This window comes from Phalangium opilio, unplaced genomic scaffold, assembly GCF_054372755.1.
Source record: "Phalangium opilio isolate 3A_F unplaced genomic scaffold, DU_Popi_V2 ptg000089l_1, whole genome shotgun sequence".
Lineage (NCBI taxonomy): Eukaryota > Metazoa > Arthropoda > Arachnida > Opiliones > Phalangiidae > Phalangium > Phalangium opilio.
Window position 1 is genome coordinate 8,770,992 of NW_028324194.1, and position 19,476 is coordinate 8,790,467.

The following is a 19,476-nucleotide window of genomic DNA, read 5'->3' on the forward strand; positions in this document are numbered from 1 at the left end:
TTTCAATCTTCCTAATTGCTAAACGAAAAAGAAAAAAAATTGTTTTTTAATTCATTAAAAATGAAGTTTTGGTTAAAATTCCATCCTATATAATTTCTTCCAAATATAAAAGGTATTTCCTGTAAAGAAAAGTGGCATAAAAACAAACAAAAAGTATATGCTTTTTTTGTATAGTGAACCAAGGTTTAAAGACACTCAACTAGTGAACTCTTTTTAACTAATATAAAACTTATATTGACATACGAAAATAAAATCAAAAAAAACTACGAGTAAAAAAAAAAAAATAACGACGGTGAGTCTCCTCTGGACTTGGCTATCAAAAAACGCCACAACGTTATAAGAATTGTCCTAGAGAAGTACGGAGGCAAAGTCGCCAATGATATTAAAAGTTTAGAACTGAGAGAAAATTTAACAGATCTGAATGATCGAGTTAACAATGTCCAGGAGGAATTGAATTCCGCCTTGAGAGAAAAAGAGGAAGCGGAGAAGGAAATCGCGAGACTGAAGAAGAAACATCAGGAAGATTGTGACGCGATACAGTTCTACTCGACCACCCTGGAAGAGCAACGGAAAAAAGAACTGGATTTGGTCGTTCAAGAAAGAGACGGGAATGAGGAAAAACTTCGAATCTTGAAGAAAGATTTGAGTGAAACGAAAAAGCAACTGGATTTGGTTGTCCATGAAAGAAACGAGAAGGATGAACAGATTAGTATCCTGAAGAAAGAATTGAATGAAACGAAAAAACAACTCGATTTGTCGCGGAATAACACGACTAAACCGGAAAAGACGAGTTATAATATGTTTGAAAAATGTAACGTTACTTTTCAACATGGTAACTGCTCGAAAAAAGAAGATGGATTTAATTTTACAGGATAGAATTGAAAGTTTACAAATTCGTTGTCTTAATGGACAAAAAGTAAATTAATTTGTGTTATATTAATTAAAACTAAATTATCTAATCTAGAATTAATTAAAATGACAGTTATATAGTTAAATTAACTTTTGTTTTAATTCACCAACCAATGAAATTGACGAAAACATTTTATAACGAAACGCTTTAATTTAAGTAACGAAGTAATTTGTCTTCTTGACTGTTCTGATAGAAAATGGAAATTATTCATGTATGAATGGTCCCCTACAATATGAAATAAAAAATTTAAACCTAGAGAATTAAAGTATGTATAAATTAATCTTAAAAGCCAATCAATCTGATTAGCACCAAATAAATTTTATTAAAAAAAGTAAAAGATTCAGTATCATTTAAAAATAAAATAATCACTGTTGCATTCTTTTCAAAAGCCTTTATTAGATATGCTCCAGATAAAGCAACTGAGAACAAAGGTAAGTAAAATAACATTAAAATCACTAATAAAACCTAACCAAAAACCATTCTTTACATTATTATTTTTCAAAGTTTCAAGCCTAAATCTCAATTTTTCATTAGTTTTTTTTAAATTTAACAAATAAGCGAGCATCACGTCACGCAATTAAATCACGTGATACGAGGTTTTAAAAGGCGCCCATTTAATATATAAAATTTGCCTCCCAACTTGTAATACTTTTTTTTGAAAACAGTGATTTTAGGAGCTGCGATCATTTGATTTCATTTCTACTCAAACGAAATGTTTCACATAGGTACATATTTGAAACTCGCGACAGACACGTAATTACGGAAAATCAAATGGAATTTATATTAAAATTCTGTGTATTTCCGCTTTGAAAGAGGTATTGAATTAGTTCAACTGAGAATTAACAGTCCTGATGCCTGTGCCAACATTGCCAAGGCTTAATGCCCTATTTTAACTGACAGAATTCTGGGTCAAAATAGCTTGTCGTCTGCTTCACAGTAGAAACGTTTCAATATTTTTTTTAACTCTGAAGCAGACGACCCATAATTTTGGTAGTCCCGATGCCTGTGGCAACACTACAAAGGCTTAGTGCGCTATTTTTAACTGGCAAATCTGAGGCAAAAGAAAGAATTTTCAAAGTCGAAATGACACGGATTAAAAATATCCGCGTGTTAAGCCTTGGCAGACTCTGATCTGGAGAATAAAATAAGTACATGTCATTCATTATTAATGGTCAATTTTAAATAATGATTAGAATAATGGAGTGAAGGTGGCAGCGACGTCAATCAAGGCTGAACCAATAGATTTTGAGGGGGAAAATGGTGACAACTTGGAGTTCATCCTTCCAGATGTCCCAGAAGAACAGCAAGAAATTCAAAAGTAAGCTTTATGCAATCGCAATTTCACTTTAAAGGTCAAAGGTCAAGGGGGGGAAGTTAAAGGAAATTTTTTCTTAGTAAAAATTATGCTCGATTAAATTGCCAATAGGTGGCGCCTCTATTAATTAAATTAATTAAATGTGTTTCGGTTGATTTGAAAAATTAATTCAAATTTAAATTAATAATTGCTAATTTAAGGGAAAAATTAATTTAATTAAACTACATAAAAAATTAATGTGGAGGTTCATTAAATTGCCACTAGATGGCGCCACTATTAATTAACTAAATTAATTAAATACAATTCAGTTAATTGTTTTAAAAATTAAATTAAATTAAATTAATAATACGCTATTTAAAGAATTATTAATTAAGTAATTTAGTTAAACTTAGCATCAAAAATTAATGTTGGAGCTTCATTAAATTGCCAACGGGTGGCGCCACTATTAATTAAATTAATTAATTAAATACATTTCAATTAATTGTTTTAAAAATTAAATTAAATTAAAATTAATAATACGCTATTTAAAGAATTATTAATTAAGTAATTTAGTGAAACTTAGCATCAAAAATTAATGTTGGAGCTTCATTAAATTGCCAATAGATGGCGCCTTTAATTAAATTAATTAAAGGCATTTCAGTTAATTGCTTTAAAAATTAACTAAAATTTAAATTAATAATACACAATTTAAGGAGAAAATTAATTAATTTAATTAATCTACATCAAAAATTAATGTGGAGGTTCATTAAATTGCCAATAGATGGCGCCTCTAATTAATTAAATTAATCAAGTGCGCATTTTAGTAAACTGTTTTAAAAAATTAATTAAAATTTAAATTAATAATTGCTAATTTAATTTAATTTAATTAAACTGCAACGGAAGTTAACGATGGAGAGCTTAATTAAAATTTCCAAGAGATGGCGCCACTAGGGGGGGGGCGATAAGATTTGATTAGCGCTAATTAGTAATTAATTAATGTTAATCAACCCTGGGTTGTTTATTCTTTGTTAGTTTCCCAAATGTTGCAAAATTAGAAGAAAATGGACTCGAACGCAACAACAACAATCCGCTTCTTCCGGGTAAATTATCATGCTTTTATTTCTTTTACTGTCACGTGACCCTGGGGGGTGGGGGTGGGGGGGGGGGGGTTGAAATCGGTAACAAACATGGCCGCCGTCTCGCTTATTCTGAATTCTTATTGTAGAGATGGCGCTGCAAACCGTGGCCGAAAATGGGATGTAGTAGTAATTGAAAACCAAGGCTATCCACCTTATTCCCTGATCCTATGGCCACCGGAAGTTAGGCTTATCTCGGGACTCGTCTCTAGGGGAGGAAAGAAATTCGTCTGTCGTCTGCTACACTAAATTTTTTGGCCTTTGTAGCAGACGACAGACGAATTTCTTATTTCCCGTTAGGCTTATTTCGGGATTCGTCTCTAGGGGAGTAACGGGAAGAAAGAAATTCGTCTGTCGTCTGCTACACTACATACATATATTTGGCCTTTGTATGTAGCAGACGACAGACAAATTTCTTCCCGTTACTCCCCTAGAGACGAATCCCGAGATAATAATAATCTAAGCTTTGTCTACGAAGGGATTTCCACACTAAGCCTGTGGCTTATTTACAGGTGGGTCCCTTTACAATGCATAGAGGGGTGGTGGCTAGCCCCTATGCCACAGCTAACCTACAGCGCCCTATACTAACTATTACCGTTAACCTCAGCAAGTTTTGATGGAAAGGAGAAACCGGGTTAGACCACGGAGGAAAACTCCTTTAACAAGCGGGGAGAGAACTTGCAAACTCTACGCAGAAGGATTTGTTCCCAGATTTTCACCCGGTGCCACAGTCCGGGATCGAACCCGGGATCCTCTTGCTGCGAGGCGAAAGCGCTAACCGCGCTAGGCGATAAGCCTAACTTCCAGTGGCGATAGAGAATGAAGGTCGAGAAATAGTTGATTTTCTTTGAAGGTGTCTAAAATATTTTTGGGTGACGGTCCGCCCATTTACACGCGCGATTGTAGCTTTGCTTGTCCCTTTGTTTATTTGTAAACAATCCCAACTGTCCCAAACATTAAACAGTTTATATCTGACAAAGGGACTCCAAAGAAGGGAGCCGTGGGGAAGGGAGGGGGGGTGTTAAAATAATTTGAAATACGTCAGAGGCACCACGTGACCAAGGACAGGCGTGTTTTGAAGAGACTTGGTTCGTTTTATTTGACGCTGCAATGCCATGAAAAACAAGGACTACGTGCCCATATTACGGTGTCTTTGGATCTTAGCGTCACGTGGTGCCGGTGACGTTTCAATTTTACCCCCCCCCCCTCTTTGGAGTCCCTTTCATAGAATGATCCGTGTATCTTGGCCTCATTTTGCAGAAATCAAGAAAGAACCCACGGACTGTAATTAAGAACGAGAACGAGTCATTCACTCTTTTACATTCCCATTGAAATGCACTCAATGGCATCGACTCAACTTGAATTAAATGAACTCTTAAACTTGAACGAACACATTTGAGTTAATTCGTGGAATGAACATTTGAGTGTCATAATTAATAACATTTAATAAAAGCATTTATTTCCTCAAAATACAATCTCGAATTCCTTTTTTTCGAAACGGATAATACATATTGATATCATATTCCGTAATCCGTATGCGTGTGCCAAGGCTTAACTCTAGAGTATTTTATTTAAAATGACAAAACTTATGCGTCGTCTGCTTCACACTAGAAACTTTAAATATTTTTGACTTTCAAGCAGACGACGCTTTGTTGTGACTCAGATTTTTAAACTTTAAATATTTTCGACTTTCAAGCAGACGACGCTTTTCTGACTCAGATTTTTACACGTTTAAAAAATGGTCAAAGCCTGCACTGCTACCATAGCGACATGATCTAACCAGGGTGGGAAATAAGGATTTTTTTTAAACTGGACATTAGGCCAGCGACCCTCCTGACTTTGAATAAATAAACTGGTCCATGACCATTGACCAGGGCGCGTCGTCTGTTAAATTGAAGAAGTGGATAATTACAATATATTAGCTAATGTCTGGACTCTGGAAACCCTTGAATTTTCTTAGTGGTCCTGTGGACCACTGACCCCCCTCCGTTTTAATTTTTAAACTGGTCCAGGCAATTTTTAAACTGGTCATTTGCCCTGTGCCACCGCCTTATTTCCCACGCTGGAACTTGAAACTTTAAATATTTTCGACTTTCAAGCAGACGACGCTTTGTTTTGACTCAGATTGTATGTGTTTAAAAAATGGCGTCAAAGCCTGCACTGCTACCATAGCGACATGATCTAACGCCCAAAGAGTAGTAGTAGGCTTAAATAAGGGGGGGGGGGTTCGCAGCGAGTCCAGCGGTCCTATAATTCCTATAAAATCCTGTATTTTTGAACCTGCCTATATTATCCTATAATTAAATGAAAGGTCCTATAGTATCCTATATTTTTCACTTAGTCGAAGTTCACGGCAATGGCCGCGGTCTATTGAAAATGAATAAATTATTTTCAAGGTCGAGAAATTTCGCAAAAACGTTAATTGAACATTCGCAAATATAGTTCATTAAATTCGAGAAACATTTACGCCAGTTCACTGAACAGAATTGTTCTTCAAAATGTTCGCGGGTGAATTTATATATTTTAAAATTCGTAAATTCAGGTGAAAGTTCTTGAATCTCGCAAAAGTAAAAACAATTGTTCACGATTTATCAAAATTGAGCAAATTAATTAAATACTTTGTTCACAAAATACGTAGATAAAAATGAAATTGAAAAAAGGCGTGAAGTTATGAAAGTCAAATTCACAGAATAAAGTTCGTAGATAATTACATACAATGTTCACAACACTCGCTCGCGGATGGATAAAAAATTAATTTTAGGTTCATAAATTTGGTTAAAATGTCGCAAATAGTTAAATGTGTCCAAAATACTTCAATGAAAATGAAATTGAAAAATGGCGTCAAATCGTAAGAGTCAAGTTCATGAATTGAGGACAAAGTTCGTAACTTAATTACTGCAAACAGTGGGACAAGTAAGTCGTTATTAATGGTCGAAGGCAGTTTGTGGTAAAATAGAAGGGACAGCGCGGTGAGAACACCAGTTTTTGGGACATGGCCTGTTCGGGTGGAAGCTTGTAGATTTGTCGAATTGACACCGGATGAAGGGAAATGAAAAGGAAAAGGAATTGGACTTGCCAATCTAAAGAGATTAATAAACGGTCGTCTATGCATTTCATTTTCCCTTCACGTTTTCCTACCTAGCAATAAAAGCCCATCTCCTCGGGATAGGACAGGAAAGGTTGGGGTTTGGTTGGACAAAGGTTGGGGTTTGGTTGGACAAAGGTTGGGGTTTGGTTGGACAAAGGTTGGGGTTTGGTTGGACAAAGGTTGGGGTTTGGTTGGACAAAGGTTGGGGTTTGGTTGGACAAAGGTTGGGGTTTGGTTGGACAAAGGTTGGGGTTTGGTAAGACAAAGGCTGAGGTTTGGTTGGACAAAGGTGGGGAGGTTTTGTTGGACAAAGGCTGAGGGTAGGTTAGTTGAGGATGAATGTTGGTGGGCGTTTTTGGAAGGTGTCGTGGGGGTCCTCGCTCACTTAAACTCTTATTGTTTATTTCCCTTCATTTGTAGTTGTCAGCTCGGCCTATTCTTCAACGCGTCTAGACTTCAGAGGCGTACGCGACGAACGCGTCAAGTCGTTGAACTTGTGACGTTTGTCGGCAACTGATGTCGAGTGATTGGAAGTTGTTATCAGTCCCGAAAAAAATTGAATGGAAAGTGGTTTATGTTTTGTTAAGACTGAACAAAAGTTGATTGTACATTTTTGACATTAATTCATTTCTTTTTGGGTGCTTTGTTCACATTATGCAATATTCGTCGAAAGCTTTAGTTTAACCTAGTGTGAACTGAACCTTCTTTGGTGAAATTCTTGTCGCGAAATATTGCATGGTGTGAACGCGCCTTAACTCACCATTTCGATGAAATTAGGAGCTGAAGGCAGTCCCTTGTCCGCTGCTGGTTATGTGAACTGAACCGTGGTAGTGCGTGATGTTAGTCTCTTTCCCTGGTGTACTGATCAGCTGATTTAGCCTTTCAATCTCCAAGTCCTTTTCTCGAACTAATCTGATCAATTGCTCGTTACGTTCACTCAGATTCGCGTTCCGATCGTTCAGTTCCCTTTTACTCTCGATCAGTTCCTTATTGCTCTCGATCAGTTCCTTTTTACTCTCGATCAGTTCTTTGACCTGGTTCCGGAGTTCCTCAATGATGGCGTTCAATCTGCAATTTTCTTCGTCTTTCTTCGAGATGACCGCTTCCAGGCTCTTTCTCAATTCCTCCATTTCGACCTCTTTTTGCCGTTTGAAGCTTTTCTTTTCGGCCATCAGAGACGCAATGCGTTGATTTCTTGAGGTTAGGGTCTCCATCAATTCGGTCACGGCTTGTTCCGCCTCCTCGTCTTCATCGAGTGAGGAATTGGTGGTGGTATTCAGTCGAGAGGATAATTCCAACCTTTCACGCTTCAAAATCTTTATCTCTTCTGTTTTTTCTCTGTCTGAATTCTCCATTTCACTTCTCACCGCTGACAGTTGGGCTTCGAGTCGTGTCACTTCGTCGCTCAAGTGCGCGACACTGGCACGAAGATTTGAAATCTCTTTTTCCTGTTCAGTCGCGGATGGACTGGCACTAAGATCTTCACTTTGCGTTTCTGATTGAGCGGCTCTCGACTCCGATGCCAAGCTTTTCACACCTTCGTTCAAAGATGATAAAGTTTTCCTCTCTTTTGCCTTTTGTCTTTCTTGTTCAACAACCCAATTTTTGATTACTTGTTTAGCAGAATCTTTCGCGAGTGTCGACGTGCATCGGCCATCACTGTCAGTCGCGTTTATATCGGCGCCACTCTCTAGCAAAAATCTGACCAGCCGCGAGTGGCCCATTATGGAAGCGCGCATTAAAGGTGTTCTGCCATTATGATTGGCCTGATCGATTAGAGCTCCGTTTTGAAGTAAGACACTGACGATACGCGAGTGACCTTCCTGAGAAGCAATTGTCAAGGGTGTGTCGCCATTATTATCGGTCTGATTGACTCGAGCATGATTTTGAAGTAATAGTTTGACCAGATCTAACCGACCTATCTGGGAAGCTAGGATTAAGGATGTTTGGCCCTGGCGATTTTCCGCTTCAATTTCGACTCCCTTCTCAAGAAGTAACGTGACAATATCTTTACGTCCACATTGGGAAGCTATCAATAAGGATGCCTCGCCGGTATCGTTTATCTTCTCAAATTGGGCTTCATTTTCAAGAAATAATTTGGTGATATTCATAACCTCAGTTTTGGAAGCTACAAATAAGGATATTTGGCCATTTTTATCTTTCACCTCTACTTGCGCTCCATTTTCAAGAAGTAATCTGATGATATCAATATGTCCACATGCGGAAGCGTAGATTAAGGATGTTCTTTCATGTTTATCTCTAGCCTCAATTTGGGCTCCGTTTTCAAGAAGTAATCTGACGATATCTATATGTCCTTGTGTGGAAGCGTAGATTAAGGATGTTTTTTCATGTTTATCTCTCGCCTCAATTTGGGCTCCCTTTTCAAGAAGGAATCTGACGATATCTATATGTCCATATTTGGAAGCGGAGATTAAGGATGTTTCACCAGCAAGATCACTCGCCTCTATTTCGGCTCCCTTTTCAAGAAGTAATCTGACGATATCTATATGTCCAGATTCGGAAGCGTAGATTAAGGATGTTTCACCAGCAAGATCACTCGCCTCTATTTCGGCTCCCTTTTCAAGAAGTAATCTGACGATATCTATTTGTCCATGTGTGGAAGCGTAGATTAAGGATGTTTGACCACCATATTTACTTCTCGCCTCTATTTGGGCTCCCTTTTCAAGAAGTAATCTGACGATATCTGTTATGTTTGTAAAACCTAAGCATAGATGGCGCCAGCCTTTTCATTGGAAAGATATTTTAATCTACCTCTATTGCTTTCTCTATAAACAAAACAGCAGAGAGAGACACGCGCATGAAGCCAGGGTGAGCAAACGTAACGCTTGTCGATAAATAGAACCCCTTAGTACTATTACTATGTAATAACAAATAAACTAGTTAATGTATCTTAATTAGCCTCAGTATTAATTATTAGTCCACGACTTAGTTAGGCTCAGAATAGTACTCTTAAATTATATTCCCCTACCTCGGAAATAAGGGAGGTATAAATATAATAACTGGCGACGGAGATGACATTCTGGCAAAACATTCAGATGTTTTCAATAACTCAATCGGAAAATTGGCTAATTTTAAAGCTCATCTTCGTCTACGGGAAGGAGCTCAGCCCAAGTTCTGTCAAGCTCGCACTGTTGCTTATGCTCTACGCCCAAGGGTAAATCAAGAACTCGAAAGATTGGAAAAGGAAAACATCATAACACCAGTGGAATTTAGTGATTGGGCTACGCCGGTAGTTCCGATCGTTAAACCAAATGGTTCTATTCGCCTTTGCGGTGACTATAAGGTTACCGTTAATCCCGTACTGCAAGTAGACCATCATCCAATGCCCAGAATAGAAGAAATGTTTGAAAAATTGAGCAAGGGAACCCGATTCACAGAAATAGACCTCAGTGAAGCATTTATGCAGATCCCGGTAGACGAAGAAACCAGCAAAGTATTGACCATCAATACTCCCAGAGGTTTATATCAAGTTAACAGGCTCGCTTATGGAATAGCCTCATCTCCGGCAATCTTTCAGAAAACGCTAGAACAAGTTCTAGCCGGTCTCGATTCAGCTAGCAATTTCCAAGACAACATCCTGGTCACGGGGGACACTGATGAAGCTCATTTGGACAACTTAGATAAAGTTCTAACACGCTTACAAGAGTACGGATTAAAGGTCCGCCGGGAGAAATGTAAATTTTTTGTAAACTCTCTTGAATGTTTGGGTCACATCATTGACTCCCAGGGTTTACACCCTACTCCGAAGAAGATCATGGCTATACAAAACGCTCCTATTCCGACTAACGTTTCGCAATTACGTTCCTTTATTGGATTGGTAAATTATTATGGAAAATTTATCAACAACATCAGTATGAAACTCCACCCACTACATCGCTTACTGGCGAAGGATACACCGTGGGCATGGACCCAAGAATGTAATGCCGCTTTTGAAGCCATCAAACATGAATTGACTTCGGACCACGTCCTGGTAACCTATGATCCGGCCTTGCCTCTAGTTTTGTCTTGCGATGCGTCACCCTATGGTATCGGCTGCGTTCTCGCTCACACCCTACCGTCAGGCGATGAACGTCCTATTGCTTACGCTTCGCGTACTATGACCAAAACGGAACAAAACTATGCACAAGTCGAAAAAGAAGCTCTCGCCATTATCTTTGGCATTAAGAAATTCCACTCGTACCTATATGGTCGACATTTTACGTTGTATACCGACCAACGTCCACTAACGAAGATCTTTGGTCACCATTCGGGACTTCCAATTCTCGCCGCGTCACGTCTTCAGCGTTGGGCTGTCATGCTCGCGGCTCATCACTACACCATAAAGTACAAACCCGGACTTCGTCATGCCAACGCCGACGCGCTTTCGCGACTTCCACTCGCGGTTACGGTTCCTGATATAGAAGATGGAGCCCATTTATTTAACTTTCACCAACTCAGCTGCTTGCCCATCACCAGCCTCGACATTGCTCGAGCTACCAGCCAAGATCCTATTCTATCCAGGGTGTTGGATTTCACTCTGAATGGATGGCCTCAATTAAAGGAGGAAGAGAGTGATCTCAAGTTTTACTTATCGAAAAAAGATGAACTCACGGTCACGCACAATTGTCTACTGAGAGGCATGAGAGTAGTCATTCCGACAAAATGCCAACCTAAAGTTTTAGACGAACTGCACAAAAACCATCCCGGTATAGTCAATATGAAAGCTTTAGCTCGTAGCTACGTCTACTGGAAAGGCATCGACCAAGACTTAGAACTCAAAGTAAAATCCTGTTCGGAATGCCAATCATTACGGAAGAATCCGCCTAAGAGCACTCTCCATCCGTGGATACACGCTGACCGACCATTTCAACGGGTCCACGTCGACTACGCTGGTCCCTTCCGCAATCACATGTTTTTCGTCGCCATCGACGCCTATTCGAAATGGCCGGAGGTATACATATCGAAATCATCCACGGCCGAGCAAACCATAGAGTCTCTGACCAACATCTTTTCAAGATTTGGCTTAGCAGAATGCCTCGTTAGCGATAACGGTCCGTGTTTCACGAGTACTGAATTTGAACATTTTACCGCCATGAACGGAGTTAAACATGTATTCTCTGCGCCGTTCCATCCAGCCACCAATGGTTTAGCCGAGAGGTTTGTCCAGACGTTAAAAAGGAATTTGAAACATTCTCATCCTTCAACGTCCATCCAACAGCAACTGGACAATTTCCTGATGACATACCGCAACACGCCTCACGCAACTACTGGGGAAACGCCTGCCAACATGTTTTTAAAACGCAGTCTAAGAACGCGTCTCAGTCTACTTAAACCAGACATTAGCGACAGGGTTCGAGCACAGCAAACTAAACAAGTTCTCCGTAGAGCTAGTGGTTCAAACAAACCGTTTGAAGTCGGAGAAACCATATACGCCCGAGATTATCGAACTGCCAAGCCTGGTTGGACACCAGCTACCATAATAGCACGAACCGGCCCTGTGTCTTATAAAATTCACACGAACGAAAACATGATATGGAGACGACACCAGGACCAAATTATCGAACGCAATGATAACTCTAGTCAAGACGAGTTATTCCCGCAACCTACCTCACCGACACAACCACATACTCCCCTTTCTTTACGAATATCTAGTCCACCTTCTGAACAATCTAGAACACCAACTGCTCAAACACCACTCAACACACCAGGCAATAGTACTACCTCTTCGCAACAACGTCATCGGTCATCTCCGACCCCAGAGCGATCTCAGGAAAACCCGGTAACTCAACCGAACGAGTCAACGCCTGGGATACGACGATCAAAAAGGCATATTAAGCCTCCTAAGCGCCTTAATCTTTAATGTGATAAAGAACTTGGACATATAGTGAATTTAAAGCTTAAGTTCCTATTTAATAATTCAAACTTGTTAGTGATATTTAAAATTGTTGTTCCTATATTTGTAAACAAATATTTTCACTAAGTCATAACTTGAAATGTAAATTGGGAGGAGTGTTATGTTTGTAAAACCTAAGCATAGATGGCGCCAGCCTTTTCATTGGAAAGATATTTTAATCTACCTCTATTGCTTTCTCTATAAACAAAACAGCAGAGAGAGACACGCGCATGAAGCCAGGGTGAGCAAACGTAACGCTTGTCGATAAATAGAACCCCTTAGTACTATTACTATGTAATAACAAATAAACTAGTTAATGTATCTTAATTAGCCTCAGTATTAATTATTAGTCCACGACTTAGTTAGGCTCAGAATAGTACTCTTAAATTATATTCCCCTACCTCGGAAATAAGGGAGGTATAAATATAATAATATCTATATGTCCATATTTGGAAGCGTAGATTAAGGATGTTAGACGAGCAACATCGCTCGCCTCAATTTCGGCTCCCTTTTCAAGAAGTAATCTGACGATATCTATATGTCCATGTGCGGAAGCGTAGTGTAATGGCTTCAAACGCCCTTCCGTTAAATTACCCGAGTTGGGGTCTATCCCTTGCTCCAATAAGGCCATTACTCTATTTATGTCACCATCGCGCGAAGCTTCGTATATATTTTGTATTCCCGCCATGGTTTAATTCCTCAACAAGTTCTTATTTCATTTCGATGGAGCGATTGTAGACGGTAATTATTCTTTTGTCGCTGATAGATGACTGCGAGCGTTTGGTTAGATAATTGTGGACATTTTGTATTTACAGGAGGAAGTGCAGTCCTGGTTTGTGACGTATCCACTTCGAATCGAGAAATTTAATCGTGTCTCTGGTTGTTGAGCGACGTCCAATTCATTTCACTGCATTCACATTTCCAGGCTGAAAACATTTTAGAAAACGCCGTTAGAATCGGAGAGAATAAAGCGAGAGGAGTAGAAGCTCGAGAAGGTTCTTCTCATTGCGTATTCCATTTATCCGCTTGTGATTTGCTTCTACTATTACGTCATGAATCGCGATATTTCGAGATCGCCAGCTCGACCATTACAGATAGTTCATTTCCAACTGATCTGATTCGGGTTTGAGCGCCATGCAAATAAAAGGGGAATTTAACGCAAATCCGAATGCGACTTGATCTACATTTTCAAATAAAACCCGCTATAGTTTTCAGAGCATTGAATGGAATGCGCTACGAGGTAGTTTTCAGTTTCTACTTCTTAGGCATAAATATTTGGTTGATGATTTTTTGTTATTAGTTTTGGATTTTCAAACATTGATTACTTTTAGTTAACACTAACGTATGGTTACGTATACGTAAGTTAACAACGCGTTTTAACCAATGAGAGGCGTCGTGCAGCCATTAACCGAAAACCGCGTGCAGTTTTCTAAATCTGGAGGGTTTCTTTTTACAATACTTAGAAAAAGGTTCACTTTAGAATAGTGATGGGAAAAGCGGATATGATATCGTTATGGGTGACCGATATAACACAGTAATATTCTTAACAAGTTGGGAAACCAAAATGAACCACTCCGAGTCGAGACTGGCCAATTTAGAGATTTTTCTTAAATAAATTATAGTCAGTATTTTACCTTAAATCTAGTTACGTCGTTATAAGAAACGTTATTCCCAAAATCATTTTAAACCTAGCTATCGTTGACGTTTGACCTCTAGCGTATGCCTCTTTAAGAATTTTGTGTAAAAATAGGGTATGTAAGTCGATTGATTCAAAGAAAATGATAAGAAAACCCGCAATTGCGTGAATCCTAAGTGGAACCCTGCCATTGGGAGGGGGCTAGACGTTTCTCGTAACCCTAGCCGATCGCTCCGTACATTTTAACCCTAACGATGATAATGGAGTAGAAGCCATATTGCTTTCTGTGAACACGGTCCGGATATTGCGAACATGTTTGCTCCGATTTGCCAACTGCAAGCGCGGTGACAGACAGACACACAAATACGTCCAGGGTAATATCCTCTCCATGACGTCATTGTCACTCGGAGAGGTAACAAGTATACTCTTAACATAGACATGTTCTGATACCCCTTTACAAGTTTTTGCCAGAACTGAACCTCCCGATAATTGAGTTACCTTTCCAATTTCTTTTAACGTCGATTGAGAGGAGACAAAGCGCCGCGGGAGATAAGGAACTATTTGAAAATGAACTTTACCATTTCGATGATGTCAGTCACTCGATTGTTCCACTTTGATAACAGAATGAGTTTTGGTGCCTTTCTGACGCTGGCGATAAGGAACGTCAACTACCTGTTGTTTCACATTAATAAAATCATAAGTTTATAACTGATACGTTCCATAAGGATGACACTACCTATACAAGTTCGTAATGCTAGAGACTTACAACTCGAGCTAGTACCAGAACAACCTACCCTAATCTCGTGTCCTCATTCAACGCTCCCAAGTGACAAGGGCCACTCTCCTAAAGAAGCGGATATCAAATCCTGCAAATATTTATAAAAAACCGATATTAGTCAAAGAATAAACACCAATTCATTACAAAAGATCTGTTATGTGCTAGTAAGATTTCAAAATCCATAAGGAAAAAAATTCAATATTTTATTAAAATCTCTAAATTTTCTGTTAATTTTCATAAATCCGATAAAAATCCTCATTTTCAGAAAATCAAGTAATTTTAAAGGGAGGGTGAAGTGGAAAATCTAGTAATTTTTATATCGATTCCTCTACTAAATATAAGACCAAACTGCATTTAGTGAAACATACAGGAAATACAGTCTCCGACTGATTTTAAAATTCAATTTAGTTTGAGATTTCATTGATAATTTGTCATTAACACCTCCGCCTTTACTTAAATCGCATTCTTCGACTCGAACGTGCGGGCATTGCGCAAAGTATCGCGATCATCTTGAGAGAACATGACGCTAACAAGCTTTTCTTTTCTTCAAAAACTTCAACGTTAGCATTTTGTAAACTCGACATTTTGTTCTACCATAGCACTTTAAGGTGTTGTTATATTATTGTACTGCGTTAGAAAACTCGTTGTAAAGTTCGCAATACGACTATTTCTAAAATAAACGCAACTATAAATAGATACCGTCACACGTAGATTTAACAAAAGAATTTTCGTCACTTGTTCACGTAAGGAATTTAAACTTTATTCTGGCGCGGATGACGCGAAAGTACTTGCAAATGTACTTACCATTTCTTGGGATCGAGGAACCTGTCTTCTTTCTCGCACCAAGATGGACGCCGTTCTTACACGTTCGCCTCTCCCCCAACACCGCTTTTATTTTATCCAAGTTGCGACACAAGATTGTATTCAAAACCAAGGTGACCCGTTATCTTTATCGAGTGATTCATATTTTAATTTTTGCACGTACTATTAAATCCATCAGAAGTAGATAATACGTCTCTTAGAGGGAAGTGTACTGCACAAAACGGGATAAGTGTAACGTCATTCTTCCAACATTTAGAGTGCACAAGATTACTAAGCCGAATCACATACGAGATAAATAGTTCCCTCTCATCATTACTCTATTAGCGCTTAATTATTCGCCAAGGCGCATGCGCTTGTGGATTTTTGTCCCACGTCAAGACAATCAAGGTTTGTGGGTTGATTACTGAGGATTTAGTACTGAAAAATGGTTATAGAATTCACCCTAGCACGGTGCGATGCCCATCTGAATTATGTTGAGCGGGAGAGCGAACAAAAAGGGTTCAGCCTGGGAAGAAACATGTTGCATAACTAAAGTATAAAAGAGGATACAGAGTGTCATCCTTCTTCTATTATCCCCTTCTGGATCCATGTAATATCACGCCACTTACCTGTCGAATCAGCGCAGTTTTCCCTGAATTCTCTTAGAAATTAAGGTACGCCTACCTTGATAATTTCATTATCAGAGATAAGACTGCATTGTTTCGTAGTGCGGGCCACCTAACCCAAGTTAAGCTACGTTTAGACTTGCGCGGTGCTAGTGGTAACTGTTTTGGAATTTTCTTACGGAGAGATTCCAACAACTTCCATAGAAAAATTTCTGTTCCATGTATAGGAACGTCCTAACCTCCTAACTCTTACCTTAGTGACGTCACCACATCCTGGGTGGCCAACAGTATTCTCTATTACAAAGTTGCATCTAAATTTTAATTGAATTTAAACGGTAAGTGATTGTAGAGTTTTCAATTTAGTTGCTAAGCAATAAATATCTGAAGTCCCTAAAAGTGATTTGATTGCTTTTCGGTGATGGGCGTAACTCTCTTCATTACTAGATTTAATGAGCAATGTTCAAGGTGGTAATTAACCATTTTAATTGAAATAATCGTTTATATCGTAAATATAAATCAATAGGCCTAACACCAAGTCTAACGTGTGGGTAAGATTTGGGAGGGGCTTTGAGACAGACGCCATTAGTAATTTGCTGAAATGAATGAGAGGCTTTAGATAGAGCCAAGGCCACTTGGATGGATTGTTCATTTTATGTCTATTATTGGCCGACAAATAGGACTAGGGAGTCTAGTCTAGTGCCTAAATTAATGCTTGTGAAAAATTAAAATATCCTACCAAGAAGTGATATCTAGTTTATTAGGAAGAAGGTATCAGATGCCTAAGTATTCGCGCGCCATAGTCCCAGTCCCCCTTTCAAAATACAAGAGTGGGGGGACGTAAAAGGAGGCTACCGGGCTATTTCGCCTCTCCTTAGTCGGAAAATACTTGTAATTTTCGTCATTCGCGTCGCGCTGACGTGAGTATTCAAGAACCAATGAGATGATGCTGGTTGTAATTTAGAGGCGGGGATCAACTCCGGACCTACGTTTTGGACTGGAGATAAAGCTAGAAATGTGGCGCGAATTTACACCTTCTCCCTAATAAACTAGATATCACTTCTTAATAGTGTAAATGTGAAAGTTTCCGAGTTTTGATGTTTGTTACTCAATTCCGCTTTGAAGGCTTAAGCAATGTTGGGTTCAAGTGTCGTAAAGTGCTGACACTGCATGCACCTTGTAAACCTTCGGTAAAATGGGAACCCCAGTTTTTTTGGCTTAACCGGATGTGTTTTGGGTTCGATTCGTTCTACTCGTTTTGCTTCGCTGCTATTCTGATAAAATAATTAATAAAAAAATAACACAAACTCTACAAGAACGATTGTGTAAAATTAAGTTTTGTTAATAATTTTCATTTTGTTTGAAATCTTTATTAGCTCTCGAACAACGTAAGGGACTATACAAGACAATTGGGAGATTAAATGAACGATTGATCATCTCACCATCACTAAAATAAACCCAAGATGTAGTTTACATTTTAAAAGACCAGAACTGTCAACAGCGTTCGGGTAAGTGTGTTTCCTGGGGGGAAACTCTGCTCTTTAAACACAGCGCATCATGATGATGATGATTCAAATTTTCTAGAAGACGTCGAAGCAGAGAAGACTAAACGGTTGCTGTCAAATTGAAGTAATTTCGAAGAATAGAGAGGAGCGACGGTCAACGCGATGGGAAATTCAAAATCCCGATTATTTGGAAAAGAGGCGGCAAAGATTGGCGGCAAACATAAAGTAAAGGCTGCTTTGAAGAGAACGGAAGACCACGACAAAAAGGATGAATCGGGTCGGACTTCCTTGGGGCAAGCTTCCTCCATTGACGAGTTGTTGAGCAAAATTAGAACCCAAGTTAATCAGGGGGACCATAGCGATACACTTTTATTGGTCGCAACTGCTGAAAGTCCGTTGGACGTGGTGAAACGGTTGATTCGAAATGGAGCTGAAATTGACGAGGCAAATAAGGATGGTACTACACTTTTAATGCGAGCTTCCGCGAAAGGCCGATTGGATGTGGTCAAATTCTTGATAGACAATGGAGCTGAGGTTGATAAGAAGTGTTTTGGGGGAGCAACTGCCTTACACGCAGCATCCTTCAACGGCCATTTGGAAGTGGTCAAACATTTGCTTGAAAAAGGCTCAGCAGTTGACACTACGACTAATAATGGCTGGACACCATTATATTTCGCTTCCCATAATGGTCACTTACATGTGGTGAAGTGGTTTATAGATAACGAAGCTGAGATTGATAAGAAGGGAACTGAGGGAGAAACTGCCTTACACGCAGCATCCCACAACGGCCATTTGGAAGTGGTCAAACATTTGCTTGAAGAAGGCTCAGCAATTGACAATACGACTAATATAGGCTGGACACCATTATATTGCGCTTCCCAAAATGGCCACTTACATGTTGTGAAGTTGTTGATAGAAAAACGAGCTGAGATTGATAAGAAGTGTATTGAGGGAGAAACTGCCTTACACGCAGCCTCCCAAAATGGACATGTGGAAGTTGTCGAATTTTTGCTTGAAAAAGGCTCAGCAGTTGACACTACGACTAATAATGGCCTGACACCATTATATTGCGCTTCCCATAATGGTCACTTACATGTAGTGAAGTTGTTGATAGAAAACGAAGCTGAGATTGATAAGAAGTGTATTAAGGGAACGACGGCCTTACACGCATCATCCTACAACGGCCATTTGGAAGTGGTCAAACATTTGCTTGAAGAAGGCTCAGCAGTTGACACTACGACTAATAATGGCCGGACACCATTACATTTCGCTTCCGGAAATGGCCACTTACATGTGGTGAAGTTGTTGGTAGAAAAACGAACTGAGATTGATAAGAAGTGTATTGAGGGAGAAACAGCCTTACACGCAGCATCCTACAACGGCCATTTGGGAGTTGTCGAATTTTTGATTGAAAAAGGCTCGGCAGTTGACACTACGAATAATTTCGGCCGGACACCATTACCTTGCGCTTGCGCAAAAGGTCACTTGCATGTTGTGAAGTTTTTGATTGAAAACGGAGCTGACCCCGTCTCGTTCGCTCTTGATGGTAGTAAACTGTTATTAAGCGCTTCCTATTACGGTCACTTTTCCATAGTGAAATTCTTGCTAGAAAACGGAGCTGACCTTGACTTACCTGATTCTGATGGCTGGACGCCGTTGATGGTATCTTCTAGTAACGGACACTTGTATGTAGTAAGTTTGCTGCTCCAAAGAGGAGCTAAAATTGACCAAGTGTCCAATAAAGGCCAAACAGCGTTATCCGTGGCTTCACGAGAAGGCCACTTGGATGTGGTGAAATTGTTGCTAGAAAAG

General features: G+C 39.4%; 1 protein-coding gene and 1 long non-coding RNA gene across 2 annotated transcripts; one reads left to right on the plus strand and one right to left on the minus strand.

Moving 5' to 3' along the window:
• The first annotated feature begins 1,961 nt into the window (after positions 1–1,961).
• Positions 1,962–4,815, plus strand: LOC149647412 (uncharacterized). Its single transcript, XR_016371937.1, has 3 exons — positions 1,962–2,228; positions 3,237–3,304; positions 4,601–4,815. It is a non-coding gene; the product is annotated as an uncharacterized LOC149647412 (long non-coding RNA).
• A 2,328-nt stretch (positions 4,816–7,143) lies between these two features.
• LOC149647413 (uncharacterized) lies at positions 7,144–9,078 on the minus strand. Its single transcript, XM_089849654.1, has 2 exons — positions 9,073–9,078; positions 7,144–9,004 (listed from the first exon to the last, which is right to left on the minus strand). The coding sequence occupies exons 1-2, from the start codon at positions 9,076–9,078 to the stop codon at positions 7,202–7,204; spliced, it is 1,809 nt and encodes a 602-aa protein (XP_089705780.1). The 3' UTR covers positions 7,144–7,201.
• Between the last annotated feature and the right edge of the window lie 10,398 nt (positions 9,079–19,476).